This window comes from Corvus brachyrhynchos, unplaced genomic scaffold (genome assembly GCF_000691975.1).
Source record: "Corvus brachyrhynchos isolate BGI_N302 unplaced genomic scaffold, ASM69197v1 scaffold221, whole genome shotgun sequence".
Taxonomy (NCBI): Eukaryota; Metazoa; Chordata; class Aves; order Passeriformes; family Corvidae; genus Corvus; species Corvus brachyrhynchos.
The window spans coordinates 4,039,284-4,057,663 of NW_008236622.1; the positions used below are offsets into that span (position 1 = coordinate 4,039,284).

The 18,380-nt window shown below is 43.1% G+C and overlaps 3 protein-coding genes across 3 annotated transcripts in view; 2 read left to right on the forward strand and 1 right to left on the reverse strand.

Annotated features, from left to right (window-relative positions):
- Positions 1 to 12,946, reverse strand: part of CCL20 (C-C motif chemokine ligand 20) — a 28,385-nt gene extending 15,439 nt beyond the window's left edge. Inside the window, exon 1 of the mRNA XM_017726505.1 lies at positions 12,868 to 12,946. The gene's annotated coding sequence lies outside the window, so the exon portion shown is untranslated. The remainder of the gene's footprint in view (positions 1 to 12,867) is intronic.
- LOC103624838 (thiamine transporter 2) lies at positions 226 to 10,231 on the forward strand. Its single transcript, XM_008644160.2, has 6 exons — positions 226 to 1,459; positions 4,085 to 4,250; positions 4,590 to 5,301; positions 6,773 to 6,965; positions 8,527 to 8,668; positions 9,846 to 10,231. The coding sequence occupies exons 2-6, from the start codon at positions 4,101 to 4,103 to the stop codon at positions 10,023 to 10,025; spliced, it is 1,377 nt and encodes a 458-aa protein (XP_008642382.1). The 5' UTR covers positions 226 to 1,459; positions 4,085 to 4,100; the 3' UTR covers positions 10,026 to 10,231.
- A 1,280-nt stretch (positions 12,947 to 14,226) lies between the features above and the next one.
- LOC103624872 (thiamine transporter 2) overlaps positions 14,227 to 18,380 on the forward strand; it is a 9,138-nt gene continuing 4,984 nt past the window's right edge. The window contains exons 1-3 of the mRNA XM_017726404.1: positions 14,227 to 14,310; positions 16,029 to 16,200; positions 18,082 to 18,363. Coding sequence (XP_017581893.1) covers positions 16,051 to 16,200; positions 18,082 to 18,363 — 432 coding nt within the window. The 5' untranslated portion in view covers positions 14,227 to 14,310; positions 16,029 to 16,050. The remainder of the gene's footprint in view (positions 14,311 to 16,028; positions 16,201 to 18,081; positions 18,364 to 18,380) is intronic.

Consider the following 18,380-nt stretch of genomic DNA (forward strand, 5'->3'; position numbering starts at 1 on the left):
AATGCAGGTATACACAGGGTTCTCTCAGAGGGGCTGTCACGTCCCATAGCTGCAGGGTCAACAGAACTAAGATAGCTCTGGGATCAGTGTCAGACAGAGACTGATGGCTCAGAAAGTGCCCAAAGGAGTTATTACATTCCATTCATGCATCAGTTTCACACATATTACAGAAGCTGCCAGCATTCACGGAGCGTCTGGATGACACACTGAGTCACAAGGTATCATTTGAGATAGTCCTGGGAGGAGCAGGGACTAGGACATGATGATCATTATGGCTCCCTCCCAGCTATGACTCTGTAAGTACACAGCACTGTCCTAGGCAGGAGGAGATGGTTTCAGGGACAAAGGCCAACAAACAAATTATAAAGGCAAGAGGCAGAGATGGCCCCTCTAACATCACTAATCCTGTAGTAAAGACTGTTGAGGGGTAGAAGGAAAAAAGGCTGCAAAATCTGGCCAAGAGTGAAGACAAAGGACTGGCTGAGCTGGGACACTCATCAGACCAGCAAGGAATGTCATATATTTTTCATATTCATGTACATGTCCATAAAGTTGCTGTTCCATTTTACTGTGTGTGAACCAAGATGCTGCCTTCCTCTGATTGGATAATTCAGTGTTATTTTCAAAGATTTACAAATTTTCCTACTGTATTGGTCATATTCCTAAATAATTTTTACATCCCTCATTCCAGACTTACATGTTTTGGGACCAGGGTGGGAGTAGATCTAGATTTCTGTACATACGTTTTGTGAAAATCTGTACATTTCACAGAGTATACTCTGCTGTCGTGAGTCCCACAGAATCTTCTGAAGCTGACTATAGGGCAGTATCCCCATCTTCAGCAGCAATGTGAGAACCTGCCTAAGCAAAAGAACTAACAAATTTGCCAGCAAGTAAGTCAAGAGGAAGCAGAGCAGGGTGTTTTACTTTTTACTTTTTAAATTTGTCAGAATAGTTTGAAACCCCATGTAAGTAGTGTGGATACATTCCAATCTTACAACAGTGGTATTTGCTCGCCCTCACCTCTGTCACTACCCACACACAGCTACTGCTCCCTCTTTAATATAGGCCAGTTTGAGGCACAGATGGCCCCCAAGCCACACATCCTGTTAAATAGATCCAAAATTCTTTGGGAAAATGACTACCTCTATTGATTTTGTGCTAGTCAGGCACCAAACCGTACTTTGGGTCTTGAATTACTGCTGCCTTGGAGCAAAGACAGGCCAGGATTATCTGGCTGTTCCTTTAAGGGTGCTGAACATGGATGCTGAAAGAAAGCCAGCTGGAGGCCGTTTCAAAGGAGGTGTCAGGGCAAGCTGTAATACCAGAAGAACAGGAAAAGCACAAAACCCAGAGTCCAGTAGCTGCAATACACACAGGACAACCAGAAGTAACATTGGAAATACTAAAAGGAGGCTTTCCCCTTGGAAGTAAGAAAGGAAGAGCTCCAGCACAGAAGGTATGATTATATATGAACTTTAGAAATCAGAAATCCTGCAATGACAAGGAAAAGTGGGAGGAAAGAAGAGAGCAATCTGGTGGGGACCTGGGAGGCTGTTAGGCTGTGTGTAGAAGAGCTGACAGCTATGGCACCAAGAATTGCTGAAGGAAAAAAGAAATATAGGATTGTTTTGTTGCAGAACACCAAGGCATCCTAAAATCTCTTCAAAAGTGAACAAAACCCTAGATTTACAAAAGACTAATTGACCACATGGGGTGACTGAACCGGGAACAAATTGGATTCCTCCCCCTCAAGCACCAAGGCAGAGCTCTGGTTGTCAGAGGTTTGTGGTCATGAATCCAGAAAGGAGGGGTTGTACAGCAGCTGCAGAGCTGGGGGGGGCTTACTGCTGGCCAAGGGCTGAAGTGTGAGGGGAACACAAACCCCACTGCAGGTTGGGTGACACCATCTCCCACTCTCCAGTGGCAGAGTGGGTTGCCCCTGAGAGCCCTCAGCCCGCTATGCTTCCCAGCTCAGCACCAGTGACAGGGGTTTTTTCTGCACAGCTGCTTAAATCAAGTGGGAAACTTCTCACCTGACTTACCTACCAGCCTAACGGTGGCACCTCAAAGAGCAAAACTGCAGGTGAGAGGTACAGGTCTAGCCAAAAACCCTAAACAGTGCACGTGCTGGCACTGTAGGGATGCAGTGACCAGAGCACACCTGAAGTTCTGTGTACAGCTGAAACCGTGAATTCTTGCACAGGATGGCAAAGCCCGGCCGCTGATGGGCAGCATCTGAGCGGGAGCACAAGCGCGCTGCGAGCCCTGCAGAGGCAGCAGCTTGCCCCACTCACCTCCCAGGATGTGGGATATTTTGACAAGCTACATGAGACTTGCTGCCCCTGTGTCACACAGCCTGCTGGGGGGTGAACAAACAAGGCAGGACCTGAAAGAGACCAGAGCAGAGAATCTAGGCTGGAAAGGGGAAAATACGCCCTGGCTACTTCCCAAAGCTGACTTGTACAAATGTTTCTCATTACAGTGCTAGAGATGCTCTCCACCCCAGTCTTCTCGATGCCTTTCTCAGAATCACATGAAGCATTCCCACAGCACTGGGGTGCCGTATGGCTTTAATGATTACCACGTGAGAGGAGAGCCTGGGGGTGTTATGGTGTCTAAGTGAGCACGATCCTGGGCAGGGCTCAGACTGGTCCTGCCAAAGCCGCGTTTGCAGCAGCCTCATGTTGCAACAGCCGGGGAGGAAGGAGGGGCAGAAATGTTTCCTTCCTGGAGCGCTCAGTATCTCACAGCCCTCCCGAACTCGTTTTGCCTTGCTGGGGTCACCTTGCCATCTAGTGGTTCACACTGCAGAGCTGACACAGAGCCCGGTTCTTTTCTGCTGAAATTCCTGTAATGTCCATGCTTTCGGCTGTTACACAGCAAAGGAATTCAAATTCCCTTTGATCTGCACACATTTCTTAGTGGATCAGGCTGTCAGTAAAATGTGCTACCATAGCATGAAGTTAGAAAAGAAGATGCATAATGCCTACTGCCTTATACATATCACATCCTATAAAAAAAGATCCTCTGCCCATCCAACCTGGAGTGATGTACTCATCAGGACATGACTGGTTTTGGCTGAATAGACCTTTCTTCAGCTTTTACAAATAATTTTATGAAAAAACACTACTTCATTTTTAAGATTGTTTAAAATTCATTTTTTGCCTTAATAAAAAAAAAAGAGTTCTTGGGAGGGAAGTTGATAAAAGTTCAAAGCAAAGTGATAGAATATAATCTATATAATAAGCAAACTCCAAAGGACTCCAAATGATAAATTGCACACATTAAGATTCTTGACATTGCCTATACTAACATGAATATGGATATTAACTTACTGTGTATTTACTTTGCATGTCCCCATTACACCCATTTTGACTTCTGTTTGGGCTCTGTCCAGCAGAGTTGCAAATTTTAATTTATTCCATCATCTCACCTAGTGACAAGAACAAAAATATCTGCTTCACTTCATTTTAGCATGGACTGTTAACCTTCTGTGACCACTTTTATACATGGAAAATACGAAGTCTGTATCCAAAATGGACTTCTGATGCAGGCAATTCCAGATGAGAATCTGACTTGACATCCTTTCTGTATTTATTAGCAACTCCCATCTTCTAGGCTCCAGAGCTACTAGCTCTCCATAACGGGAAAGCCATGCACATCTAGGAGGCAAAGGAGAAAAAACAGCAATTGGGAACTAGTTACTTGTCATTCAGCAAAGTGCTTGGCTGTGATCAGTCATGGTGTCGAGGGAAATCTCAGTGCTCAGCTGTCTTCAGCCACTTCTATCTAGAAAGGCTTTTCCTGTGTTTTATCTTGGTCAGTGCAGATGGAATGACAGGGTAGTTTGTCTCCCAGTTAAGGATCTTCAAATTCATTTTTTATGCACTTTCTACAAAGAGAGCAGCAGCCAACTGTAAGGGATAGCTGTTCACTTTAACATTACAAATAAAAATTTTTTTGAACTGTCAACCTCTAAAGAGCACCCCTTGGCATCAGAAACCACAAAATAAAAATGAATTACAAGATCTCTTTGCACTTGCATGGGCAGTATCATCATTCTAACAAACTTTCTCCTCAGCTTTGCTGCAGAGGCCATGGGTTGCTGGAAGCAAGAAAAAACCAACACCTGGGCTTTTCCCACCCTGATCCTCTGCCTCTATGGATTCTTCTACATGATGAAACCATCAGAACCTTTCCTAACACCCTATCTAACAGGACCAGATAAAAACCTGACCACAGATGAGGTATGATTTTACTCTACGATTTGTTTTAATTGAAGTAGTGAAAATAGAAAGGGAAAACATTCTTTAAAATTTTTAAACAAAGATAAAAAGGAAAAAAACAAAGCACACAGCTTTAACCAGCTCTGGCAGGTTACCGTTTGCAGCAGACTGCATAAATAATAGATCCATTTAATGGATCCAGGATCCATTTGTCTGCCCAACAGTCCCATGCTGATTCAATGTGGTTATATATTTTATGAATTCCTTCAGAGAAAAAACTTCCCTCTACAACACCATTTAAAATACATGAACTTCCTTTCCTCAACAATAAAAACACTGGCATTTCCTCTCCTCTTCTAGGTTACCAACCAGATTTTCCCAGTTTGGACATACTCCTACCTTGCTCTCCTTTTCCCAGTGTTCCTGCTCACAGACTATGTGCGCTACAAGCCCGTCCTCCTCCTGCAGGGCATCAGCCTCATCATCACGTGGCTCCTGCTGCTCTTTGCACATGGAGTCATGGCCATGCAGGTGGTGGAATTCTTCTATGGCATGGTGACAGCCACCGAGGTGGCCTATTATGCCTACATCTACAGCGTGGTCAGCACCCAGAACTACCAGAGGGTCACCAGCTACTGCAGGAGTGGCACTCTGGTGGGAGCCACAGACTTCCTGCCCATGCCCCAGAGGAGCATGTTCTTCCACAGGAAAGACACCTCTGAGCCTCTCCCAGGGGCTGATAAAGGGGTGGCTGCAGGCAGTTCCCACAGGCCCTCGAGCTGCCAAGAGGAAAAGAGCCCCAACCCTGCTGCCAGGGGCCCGACCCCCCAGCCCCAGGCTGGGAATGCCAGGCCTCACAGTCACATGCTCAGCGTGCTGCTGCAGCTGGCCAAGGACCTGAGGGATTGCTACAGCTCCCGCAAACTCCTCTACTGGTCCCTGTGGTGGGCTCTGGCCACGGCCGGCTTTAACCAGGTCGTGAATTATGTCCAGGTGCTGTGGGACTTCCGAGCCCCGTCCCACAGCTCCGCAGTGTACAACGGAGCTGTCGAAGCAATAGCAACGTTTCTGAGTAAGTTGATGTTTAAACATTGATCACAATGACAGCCTCTGAAGTTTCACTTTAGTAAACTTTCAAAGTACCATTCCATTGCAGGCGCTCCAGGGAGCCAGTGCACATCCTGTGCATTCCAGACCTAGGTCTTTGATGTACAACAGTTCAAATGTGAGTTATGTTGGTTTTTCTTTAGGACCGGACAAATAACTGTATCTTACCAGCATGCAGAAAATATGCAAGTCCCAAAGACATTGAATCTAGCTGGTAAACCCATTCAGAGGCACCCATGTTTCTTTGGATGAGGCTATTTGGTGTTTTTTTTCCCCAAAACAAGTATTGCACTGCTCCCATAACAATGATATCAGCTTACACATATGAGAGAAGTTTTTCATAAAAATTTTACACAGAAAGTATATCATACTCCCGTTAAGATGTTTTTCTAGTGAAATACCCTTGTACAATCAGACAAAAAAGAAAAATTCTAGTCATTGCAGGATACAAAGTGCAGGGGAAAAAAGACCCTATTGAATCCTTATGATACTGACGTGAACCATTCTACTTTTGCACCAGGAGTAGATGCTCACACCACACAAGCAAAGTGAGGTTATCAAAAGGTAACATCAGAGGATAGCACCCTGCCTTGTCTCACACTGTGCTGCTGTAAAGAACTTGCACAAGACATTGGCGTGTATTCTACCAGGAGAAATAAACACCTCTACTCCACACCTGGTCATTCAGGTTACCCTTACAGACATTAAGGAGAAACAGATACTACTCTTGCAGTGGGAAACTAAATAGACCAAGTAAATAATGAACTAGAAGCCCTCCTGTAGTATCTACTCCTTGATGAATTTCTCTCTCTTGTGGACTTGCCTTTTTCTCAGTGTATAATTATAGAATTTTTAAAATTGTCTGGGACCCCAAGATGGGCAGTCAAATGGCTTAACTTTGCAACAGATGCATCTTCTAGGAGTCCCACCAAAAGCAAACCAATCCTTTTTCATTTCCTTAGATATACTTCCTTGACACCTCAAAACTCACTTTTTTGACAGTTTACCCCCTCTATGAGGTGCCCAGAGCTAAACTGTTACAATAGAAGGTTTACTAGCCTAGTTCTGTTCTCCTTCCAACTAGAAAAAGCTGGAAGAAATTACTTCTTGAACTCCAAACCATGTTCCTGATTCTCTCCCCAGAGATAACATGCTGTGAACAGACACCTAAATAATGAATCCTTCTACATTACAGTTTATCCTGTGAAGTGGAATAAAACACCAAGGACGGAATGGCAGAGACTTGATTTATGCAGTTGTCTTAAAATGACCAGTCATCTGCACAGCTGCAGAAGTCATTAGAAATGCTTTCAAACTTCAGACTACTCTGCTTCATTATTCAGCATCGCCTTTCAGCATGTGAGACTGGCAAGACTTGGTCATACAAGCTGTGGAACAGATACAACTTTTACACATGTTTTTTTCTCTTTTTCTAGGCTCAGTAACATCTTTCCTAGTACAATATATGAAGATTAACTGGGACCATTTTGGTGAACTGGCTTTAGGGATCTTCTCTGCAATAGATGCTGGTTGTCTGTTTCTCATGCACTTCTCTACCAACATCTGGGCATGTTATGCTAGCTATCTCATTTTCAAGGCATGCTATATGTTCCTCCTGACAATAGCAACGTAAGTACAAAACATCACAATGCTGCCATCATGCACAGAATACTGACCTTACTTCCAGTTTGCTTTGGGCATCCTTTTCCTCCGAGGTAGCTGACCTAATGCTAGACATAACTGTTTAGGTAAGGACAAGGACATTTAAATGTCTGGTTATGTTGTTTTCATTCTTCCAAACAACCAGGAAAGAAAAATTGTCAAAAGGACATCAAACATTTACCTAAGCAGAAATTAAACAAGGTACAAGATAACTTTATTACTAAAGGCAATTACTAACAGCAAAATGTAGAAGCCATTTCGCTCCTTCCTGGCAAGAAAGATGCAGAGTGAACAATAGGGGACAAGCCATCCTTTAAGATCACCATATGTCTAGACCCCCTTCTGATAAACCTTTTAGCATGCCATGAACTGCATGAATGCAGGAAAAGATTCAACATAGAGTGTTCCCCAACATACTTTCATATATATAATCATTACTGATATTAAGATGTAAAGAAGGAATGAAAGGGAACATTGGATGTATAAACTCAGACAAGATCTCATAGGAGACCAAGCTATTCTGTTGTCAGAAATAGAAATATATAAATAATATTAATAACAAATATTTTATCCTGTGTAATAAATATAAAATATTATTGCTCCAGTCATTTTATTGCTTAGAATGTCTTTAGACATACCACACTATTTCATTAACAAAAATACTAGATGCATTTTTTGTCAAACCCCAAAATTAATCAGATACCATTTTTAAAAGCTGCCAAAATTATAATGCATGGCAAGGTTATGCCTATCTTGAAGAAAGCCAAGTGAGCCCTTTATTTTCATTTTGGTAGATTGTTAGTACATTATAGTGAATTACACCTGGACTATTTCAATATATTCTGAAAAAAAACCCAACAAAGTAAAATCTTGCAAAAAACCCCCAAGCTAAAATAACTGAAAATGAGTCTCGAAGGAATAACACCCTTTTGTTTGTATAGAAACTTTGGAGATATATATTGCAAGGAAAGATGTTCTGATTATTGTCAAAAAAGATACTGCAAGTAAAATCTACAGACTCTTGACAGAAATAAGCAGCATGTTACCTCCACTGTCAAGTCACAAAGCAAAATGTGATTCACCACCACAGAAAGTTTGGTTAGAAGATACCCAGTGACCTTCGAGCCCAACCTCCCAGCCAGGGCAGAACTGCTGCCAGTGCCAGAGCAGGTCACAACACTGCCTGGCCAGGTCTCTGAAAGCTTCCAGCCATGGACACTTCACAGCCTGTCAGAGGCAGTCTGTGAAGGCAAAGGAACAAAAAGGGAGGGTACAGAGAACTGACATTCTACCTGATCACCTGATAGCATGGGTTGGAAAAGCAGCCCATGCCAGTTCAAAAAACCATTAAAATACACTATGGTACCCCAGACTTTTTTTTTAGAGAGCAAGGAACCAAACAACCAAATGAAGCACCATTTCCTGTGTCCTTGATGCACCATCTCCATTGATCATTTTCTCTTCATTGACTGATAGACAGCAATAACTTTCCCAGTGGGAAGTGACTGACCTGCCAGTCTCCCATTAGGTTCCAGATCGCTGTCAATATGAGCATGGAACGCTATGCCCTGATGTTTGGATTGAACAACTTCATTGCCCTGCTGATTCAGGCCATTCTCACAATTGTTGTTGTAGATTCAAGAGGTTTGGGACTGGACATGGTGACTCAGGTAAGTGCTGTTACCTTGCTTCCTATTTACTGCTCAGCCAAGTCATCTTCAAAAGTTTACCAAGAAATTCCTATGCCAAAGCACAACTTAATTCCTCTTTCTTCCATAGAAATCCGGACATCTTGTTCTTCCCTTGTCATTGTTCATCATCATTTGTCATCATTCTTCCCTTTTGCCTTTTAATGCATTTAGGATTAAAGATGCTGGTCTTTGACTTTTAAAGGGAGATACACCAGAACATAATTAACCAGGCTATGCTATCTGACCAGTTTTGGTAACTAATAGGACGCTGAACAACATCCTCTCTTCCCAAAAGCTCAGACTGGTTTTGTCAGATGCAGAATGGGAGTTCAAAATTATGAGACACAGTCTGGATTATATGAGTTATTTCAGCTCAAGTAATTTCTAATTCTAGCTCTGGAGCAAACCTGGTCTGTATCTCAACATGTACGATAAAGTCTTCTGCCCATAGCTTGGGCACTCCATTTCGGATGGGATATTCTATCTTACAAGAGTGTCCCTATCTTCAGTAAATCTAATGTCACTCATGCTGAAGTCAACTGAAACCTACTGACTTCTGCATTTTCTCAGATGGGCTCTCAGCTGGGGCAGCTGTCTACTCTAATGGATCTGAAGAAGACTAAAGCTATTCACACTCTGCACAGAGAAAGCAAAAGTGACTTTGAAAGAGTAAAGATTGACACAAACATTACATCTTTAAATTTAAGGACAGGAATATGTAGGACTTCGTAAACAGCCTTGCCACTGTTGTTGGAAATACTGATATAAAATCACAGTGTATTTACTGAAGCCATTGTGGTGACAGCACTGAAATGTGCAAAAGCAAAACAAGGATGAACTCAGACTCTTCAAACAGATTCATGACTACATGGGTAATGAAGCTGCTACTACATTTTGCCCTAATAGAAAAAAAAAATCCTGTTCTTATCCCTCTCCCCATCTGACATTTGTTAAGAGGCATAAGGAATGGAAGAAAGGAGCAGTTCTTCATTTCACAATGCTGTCCACAAAGCTGAGATCTTGCTTTATCACAAAGCAAATTCTCAAACGTAGAGAAACTGTCAGAACACAAGAAAAAAAGTGACTGTCATCTCCAAAGAAGCAGCATACCTCTAACGTGTTTTTCATTAATTGTTCTGCCTTTTTCTCCTCCCAGTTTTTAATTTATGGCAGCTACTTCGCAGTCATACACGGGATTTTCATGATCAGAAGCATTTGTGTGCTGGTCTCATGCAAATGCCAAAGGAAAATAGCAAGATCTTGCACAGAGCAGCTGAACCAGGCTGAGCACGAGTCAAGAGAGCAGATTGTCACAAGCTCCATGACACAGCTGTAGGAGGCAGGCTCCTTGGCCAGGCCCTCCTGGGAGAAGGATTCCCAGCAGAGAAGAAGAGCAGCATGCAGGGAACAGCAGTGCAAGAAGAACATTCAACTCAGCCCTGAAAAGCTACGCTGAATCATTCCAGCTCTTCAGCACAACATATGCCAGCAGAGAGCTCACCAGAATGGTACTCTGCCAAGAATAAAAGATAAGTTCCTTTAGATTCTTGTTTACATGCCTATAAATAGCTTAAGGGCAGTAATTTATACACAGAATCAGAGCAACCACGTTTGCATCCCCTTGTGCACGACGGCAGAGTGCAGAGTTCACCCTGCCCTGCTCATTGTAGCTCTGAATGTGGCGCTGGCAAAGCTGCTTCCATCATATTTGCTGATTCAGTGGCTGAAGGGTCTGACCCCCCCCTCTACACAGCCCTCGTTCTGAACCAAGGAAGTGTTTGCATCATTATATTCTTTCATACCCAGTACAGGCAGATGGGGCACAGGCTCCTCCTGTCTCATCCCACACCTCTGTGCATACAGCCTGCAGAAAGCAGGGCTTGCACAACCCATCCCGGGAGCTTCACTGCAACACTGTTACGCTACGGTTGTTGCCTGGCCCACATTTGAGAGCGGCAAACACTGTACTGGCTTCACAGCAACCTCTGCCGAAGAGGGAATAATTTCAGGGTCCAAAAAAAAAAGAAAGAGCACCACTCCTTTGCTTGTGGGTCTGAATTTGTACAGAGGTACAGGTGAGAAAAGAATGAGAGAAAGTGCACCATTGTGTTCCTTTTTTTCATGTTACATTGATGATAGGGGACACTGTGAAGAAATATAGCTGATTCCATACAGGAAAATTGCAGATTAATAGGAATATCCAAGAAGATTTGTAACTGAAATAAACAGCTAGCTTCGTGTGCTTTTGAGTGCCAAGTGAGGGAGGTCCACTGGTCTTGCCCAAGAATTTGGCAGGATCAGCATCTCAGAGTTTGTCAAGAAGCTTCAAATCCTACAGCTAATTTAGTCCAAAAGACAGTCCAGGAGAAGAAAAAAGAGACTAGAAATTAGTTTGCATAGCAAATGTCTAATTTAATATGAACTATATCCATATGCTAAAGTTATTTCTGTACTGCTGTTTGTTTCTAGCTTCCAATATCTACATCTAACTAATAAAAAATGCTTAGCATTTACAGAATAATATTTTTTCTGTAGAGACACAAGCTATCATTTGTACAGACGTAACTGCTTTTCATACTACTGTCACACACTGCAACTAGACAAAGTGCCCAGATGTGAGGGCAGGCAGGACAGAAGCAATTTGTTTCAAGTCACAAGAACAATCAGTAGGATCTGACAAAATGAAGATCCTGGCTAATTTTTTTAGGCTTTTTGTTTACTATTGTGCACTGTGGGGACATTCTCTGTTGTAAACTGGCTCTAAGCAGAACAGTTTAACCAATGCAGTCATAAAAGTGGGAGATGTACTTAGTCTCCACTGAGCAGTGAGTATCTTCTATTACTGCAGAACCGAGGGCATGATGCTCCTGCCTGAAGAAACAGGGACAGAATCCAGGAGTGCAAGGACTGTTTTTTCTATTCTTCCTTTGTGGGAGTGTGTCTTGTTTGGTTCAGTCCGGGTCTCCCCTTTGGGTTTCGTGTTACTGTACCATCCCAGTTTATACCCTCCTGGTTTCGTGTTCATAACCCTGCTTTCTCTATTTGTCTCCTCCCAGACCCCTGCCAATCGCTCCGGCACCCCTCCCAAGCTTCTAGAAAGTTCTGGCAGGGGCGTCGAGTGATTAGTCTTGGGGGGAGGATCCCTCCCTTCCTTTCCCAAGATAGGTTCCCTTGTGTGTCCCTCATCCCGCAGACCCGTCCTTCTCCTTCCCTGATTTGATGCCGTTGTCATCCCTCCCCCGTCGCCACCCCCCCATAAAGCCCCTGGCAGGCGCGCTCAGGGTTGCTCATTGCTGGATACCCGCGGGGGGCGAGATCTCCTGTTCGGAGACACGATAAACCTTCCGGATTTCACCCAGAACTGAGCCTGCCTCTTTTGCCGCGGTCCTGTGGAAGGACCCACGAGCCAGACCTCTGGTCTCCCGGATTCCGGAGGCTGGCCCCCGCAACCTGCTGCGTCCAGAGCTGACCGGGCTGAGTGGGAACTGCTCCAAGGGGACGCAGAGGCATTCCTTGTCAGTAGGAACTCCATTTGAGACATTCCATTTAGAACTAGGTGTCAGTCCTGGACTAGAAGTTAACTAGAGTTTGTATTTAAATTAAAAAGAGGAACTTTGTATTTTCAACTCCATGGTCTTAAACTTTGGTACAGAAAGTTAACAAATATTTCCACGCAATATCTGACAAATGGAAAGGAATCAACAACATGTGAAACTTTTTGCTGTTGTTAAAAAACATAATGCCATTTAGTTCAGTAGACTAGAGCTAAAAAACCACGTACAACCAACCATAAAAATTGTTATGTTCTGGCTAGAGCTAGCTCACTGCTCTCTGTATCTGTGGGATGCCACTGAGGAGCAAAGGAACCAAGCAGACAAAATGTATTTGGCTTGCAGCTTTAGAGAACACCATCTTCAGAAAACAGATAAGACTTTAAAGAAAAAATAATCCGTTCCTATTCTCTCTAATCTCAAAATAATAATTCTGAAGTTGGAAGCTGGTAGGCAGCATTATAGGGAAAATAGGGTAGGAAGAGGGCAGCTCTTAGGAGTGTTAGGAGGAAAAAGGCAAGGCTTTATGTTATCCTGGGTTTTCAGGTGCAAATCAGAACTCATCCAGCAATCAGAGGTTTCATCTAAAAGCGTAAGATGTACACATCTACCTGTGTGTTCACGTACCTGCACACACATACTCTGGAGAGGAGATAGTTGAGACTTGGCAGGTTATGAGCAAGGCTGGAATCACAGGCTGTCTAGATCTGCAGGAAAAGGAAAGTCTCAACACATCCACTTCTCCTAGCAGTTTTTAGTGTTGTCTTTCTTCCAGTGTGTTAAAGGTTTCCATGCAAACATGGAACTCTAGAGCTGGGCACATTCCTCCCAATAGCTGCAAGCCCCTCTAAATAAAACATTAATTATCTTTGAAACATTTGTGGGTTTGGGCACAAAGCTTCCGTGAAGATACAGTCCAGCAAGCTGATAAGACCGGTTTGAGCAAACAAGGAAGGAACAAATAGCATGTTTGTATTCAAAGCATGCAGGTATTGCCCAAGCACTGTGTGGGCTACCAGAGAAATACGAGCCAGCAGCCCCTTTCAGCCCCTGCCCAGCAGCACCTTCCCTTCCCAAGGTTCTTTCCATGACTCAGAAGCTCTTGGCCAGGGAAGAGGATGAAGGGCAGAAGCAAGCCTGTCTCCCCTGAGCACTTGCCTGCCTGGTTGCACCACACACTTGAGTACTGAGGAAACCTTCCATACCTGCAGGACCAGACCAGGCTCTGTCGAGCTCACAAAGGGGCCCCTCCTGCCAGGGCCTCAGCATCTGCTCCCAGGGTCAAACACACGTCCTACCAACAGGCTTCAGCGTGAACTCCAGCCTCTGATGACCCTTGGAAGATGCAGGCAGTCCAGTCTAAAAAAAATGGGTAAAGGAAAGCAAAGCAGCAGCATTTCTCTGAAGCAAGCCTGTTGACTTTTTAGCTTAGAACATAGATTTAACAGCTTACTGTCTTGTCCATTTGTCCTTAAATGACAGATCCATCCCTATATAGAAGTAATTAATGGCCAACTAATAGTATGAGGCTTTGATGTCCTACCTCCCAAAGCCCCAGGAAAACCAGGACAGTAGAGGAGACCCCACAAGCCCAGAGGCCTCTGCACTATGCACAGGACAGGGACAGTGTTAGCTCAAACTGTAAAACTGGTGCTCTTGTCTTCCCATGAATCAGAGACCAGAGCTTTTAAAGGTATTTATTAACAAAGAATGCAATCATTGATTGCTTTCTGGTCACAAGTTTTATTAATCATTAGCTTCCATGAATCTTATAGTTTTATCCTAAAAACAGAACTCAGTTCGCTGACAAAACCTGTAAAGAATGCTTTCCCTGCAATCTTCATGGACAAGTTCTGCAAGAAGAACAGCTATGACAAGTTATTATTATTATTTAAATTCTGGTAACATTTTATAAAGTTTAGAAAGAACTTTCTGAAAAAACAGTTACAGGAATTTCTGATTACCACCAACTCTAAAGGGTGGTTTCTGACTTCTCTGCAAGACAAAGTCATCCTAGGAAGAACTGCACCTGAATCCACAGGAAATGCACCACAGCCACAGCTTTGACAGGTAATTCATCACCTTTGGAGTTATTTGGGAGTATGCTGGCTACTCACTTGCTCAGTGCATTTGGAGGTAATGCAAGATTTATGCAGATGTTATTGATCAGCCCAAGGTTTAATTTTTATCAAAACATTTCAAATCAGGTCTTGAGTTAAAGATACTAGAGGCTGTATTTTATTTACAATTATTTGTAAGAGAAAGATGACAGAGATAATTTTTTAAAATCATGTTTCAAGGTTAGGGCTGCTTTTTCTAACATTCCTCTGAGATCACAGAAATATTGTCTTTATAACATAAAATTTATGCTAAGTTTTAATGAATACAATCTTACAGTATAAGTAAAAGCACTTTTGGAAAAGTGCCTGCTATAGAATGGAATTCAACAACTTAAACAGCTTGTAACAGTATGATTAAACATCAGCTGGTGCTTTGCTTTCAATCGCTTATAAATGAAAACATTGTTTCACTTGTTTTCAGGATCAGGGAAATTGACTTTTTAATACAAAACAAGTAAAATAAACTTAGAAAACCAATTCTCTTTAGACTTCTTTTTGCTGTCAACTACAGTGAAGAAGCAAGTCTGCTTTTCCTTTTGGTCATCACTTCCAGTAGTGAAGTCAGTATTTCTAAGTCTGAGAAGGTATCATGAGCGGATAGTTTCTGCATCTTTCTTTATCCTCTCCAATGACTGGAGTGCAAGAAATATGATGAGTATTAAAGCATTTTGAAGAAATTGAGCTCACAATGGGTTGAGCTGCCTGATGGCTTTTATTGCCATCAAGAACATTTGCACTGTCATCATGTCACTGAGTACTCAGGCTCCAGATCAACAGAAAAACTTCCTTGAGCACACAGAATGAGCTTTAATCTCACAGTTCACCCACTCATTTATTCAGAAATGAGATTGCAATAGAACTTTATTCTCCTGCTACAGCACAGCCACTCAGCCCTAAGCACATCACTAAGAACAACCTTTGACAGACAATACAGAGTTTACCAGGGCCAATGCACCTTGATCCCAGTTGCTCATTTACAAGCTGCAGCTGTGGTCCCAGGCAGGTTCAGTGAGAAGAATATTGGCTTAGGCACGTGGCACAGCTGAACCCATGGACTTCACTCAAGATAGAAGCAAGAATGGCCTTTATTGATGTAACAAAGTTCAGTGGTAAATGTGACAGTGGTTTAACAAGACTCAACAGGAAGGTGTGCTTGACTTAATGCAGAGAGGACAGATCAGGTAAAACTGTGAGAGAGACCCTCCCATGAAGTCAGTGAGTTCTAAACTCCTCTCAGAGAGGAGCCTAGGTGCATTTTAGACCCACTCCTAGTCTCAGATTTGGTCAACTGCTTCTGTCTAAAGGATTATGCAATATGTGCAATAAATTCTTTCTATGACTTAGCCAAGATTTCAAGGCTGAGCACACTCATTTACCAAGAACGTGCTGCAGCATAGAATCTCAGCCTCAGGAGTAACTGTGAGATCTCCCTAAGAAGAGATCCAGATGTGCAGCACAGTGCAGGAGAGCTTGAGATAAGTGGTTTGGTTACATCTGCACACCAGCCAGACACATGAGTCACCTCTGCAGGCAGCCCTTGGCTGTCACACTGCCACCCATCCCCTGAAGTCCAGTTACACTGGATGCCACCACCACAGCCCTCAGTGGTGGTTATGGCTTAGGCTGGGGGGGGGGGGGAGGGAAAAAGTCTATTCATTCCTTTGCCAGCTTTTTTTTTTTCAGGTAGACTATGGATTGCTGGAAGGGAGCTGTAAGCCGCAGCTGGATTTATCCCACAGTGATCATCTGTGCAAATGGATTTTTCACCACAATGAGGCCATCAGAATCTTTTCTCACCCCCTATCTAACGGGACCAGACAAAAACCTAACGATTGAAGAGGTGTGGAACTATTCTCTTAAGCAGTAACTAAAATGCTTAAAGCATTAGGCCTTACAGCAGTAACTGAAGGGAAGACGAAGTGTGAATATTTTATCTAGAGACTCGTATTTAAGATGCTTCTGGAAAAGAGTAAGGAGTCACCTCTTTGGCAGGAGGTCCGAACTTTAAAGTCCCTATATTCTTAGGATTTTGAAAGCCCTTTGGTAGTTGATATTTTTGGCAAAATCAGGTCAGCTAGTTCCTCTCTCCACCCCAGAGGAGGGGTAACACTGACATTTATTTATACTTACCATGGAATTGATTACACTGACAGCAACACATTGATTTCAAATCATAAGAAAGCTAAGCAGCCTTCCCCTTACGAGCTGTAAAGCTTATTTCCTACATTTCCTACATTTTATACATTCATTAACCTGCAGAGGTCAGGTTCACATTCAGAAAAATTGGGGTTTTTTAAAAAAAGCATGCACTGCAAGTTTCCTTGCTGTGCTCCTGCGTTCAGCACTGGCTGCTTCAGGAGTATACCTTCCAACAAAAGGGGACATGGTTAACACGTGGCTGAGTCATGGAGCTAACAGTAAAATTAGAAAACACAAGCTTGCTACACCCACATACAGCTAATATGAAGCACAGTCATTCCTGATGTGTAGTAGCAAATGTTAAGGCAGAATCTACCAGCACACTGTGAACCCAAGGTTTCTGCTGAAAAAAGGTATTTGTGGTTTAGGTTGTCAGGGAGTTTTTTTTCTCCCCCTTTTTTATTATTATTTTTTTAACCACAAAGGCAAGCATTATTTCTTATATAAAGCATACCGATAGCATCATAGAATGCCTTAATTCTGATTTCAGCAAGAATCCTTAACTCAAAACCAAGCATAGTACAGATACTGTCTCTTTCAGCCAAACTCACGTCCAGTGAGTTAATTCCATGAGGCAATTCTAAATTCAGAGAAACAAAAGAAGTCACACAGAAAGATACAGTGAACCTGCTGCTCACCATGCAACTCCCTCCAGTACACTGAAGGAAAAAGCATTCCTCCAGCATTTGACACAGTTCCTTTCTAGTCTAATTACTTAAGCAGCGAACGAGAGATCAGGAATAGAAATCCCAGCAGGCCCCACAATTACTGGGCAAGACATCCCCCAAAACAGGCAGCTCAGAGTCACAGAAAAAGGTCCCTTTGTGATGTGCATCTAAAAGATGGATACGTGCCCCAGGTGTGCCCAAACTGCCCAGGCAAGCACTGAGCTTTAGTGGTGACCACAAACAGCACCTTCCAAACCAAATGCAAAACAGTTTTAGAAAAAGAGAAAGAATTTCTTTACAGGGCATCTATGTATTGAAGTCCAATGTAAACATATTGAAAGACTTCCATATTTCTTAAATTGGAAAAAAACATAGAAGGTGCAGCAACACAGTGGCAGCTATACACTATGTGCCGTTCCAGTTCCCCCATTGTAAGGGACACATGCTTTTTTTTCTTTTTCCTAAACCTAATACTTCATTTTCAGCTGCTGTAGGGAATAGGATTTGAAACTAGAGAGATTTACCTCTGACACAAAGTTACAATTGCTTTAAACAGCTGCACATCAAAACGTGCCTTCTTCATAGGCCTTTACTAGAATTAATTTTTAAGCCAATCTACGTGTTTCTTTAGTGGAGCATAGCATCACTGTCTTTGCCCCTTACATAGCAAAGTCACAGTCTTGTAACTTAAGGCAGTTTAAACCTGTACTGTTCACACAATTCAATGTTACCTTTCATCACAACTATGTCGTTCCAGCAATAACACCATCAAAACCCATCAGAAAGGATATTTTAAATGTTTAGGGGATTGGGATTGTGTTTTGTTTAATATTTCCTCTTTTATTCTGTTCTAGGTTACCAACCAGATTTTCCCAGTTTGGACATACTCCTACCTTGCTCTCCTTTTCCCAGTGTTCCTGCTCACAGACTATGTGCGCTACAAGCCCGTCCTCCTCCTGCAGGGCATCAGCCTCATCATCACGTGGCTCCTGCTGCTCTTTGCACATGGAGTCATGGCCATGCAGGTGGTGGAATTCTTCTATGGCATGGTGACAGCCACCGAGGTGGCCTATTATGCCTACATCTACAGCGTGGTCAGCACCCAGCACTACCAGAGGGTCACCAGCTACCGCAGGAGGGGCACTCTGGTGGC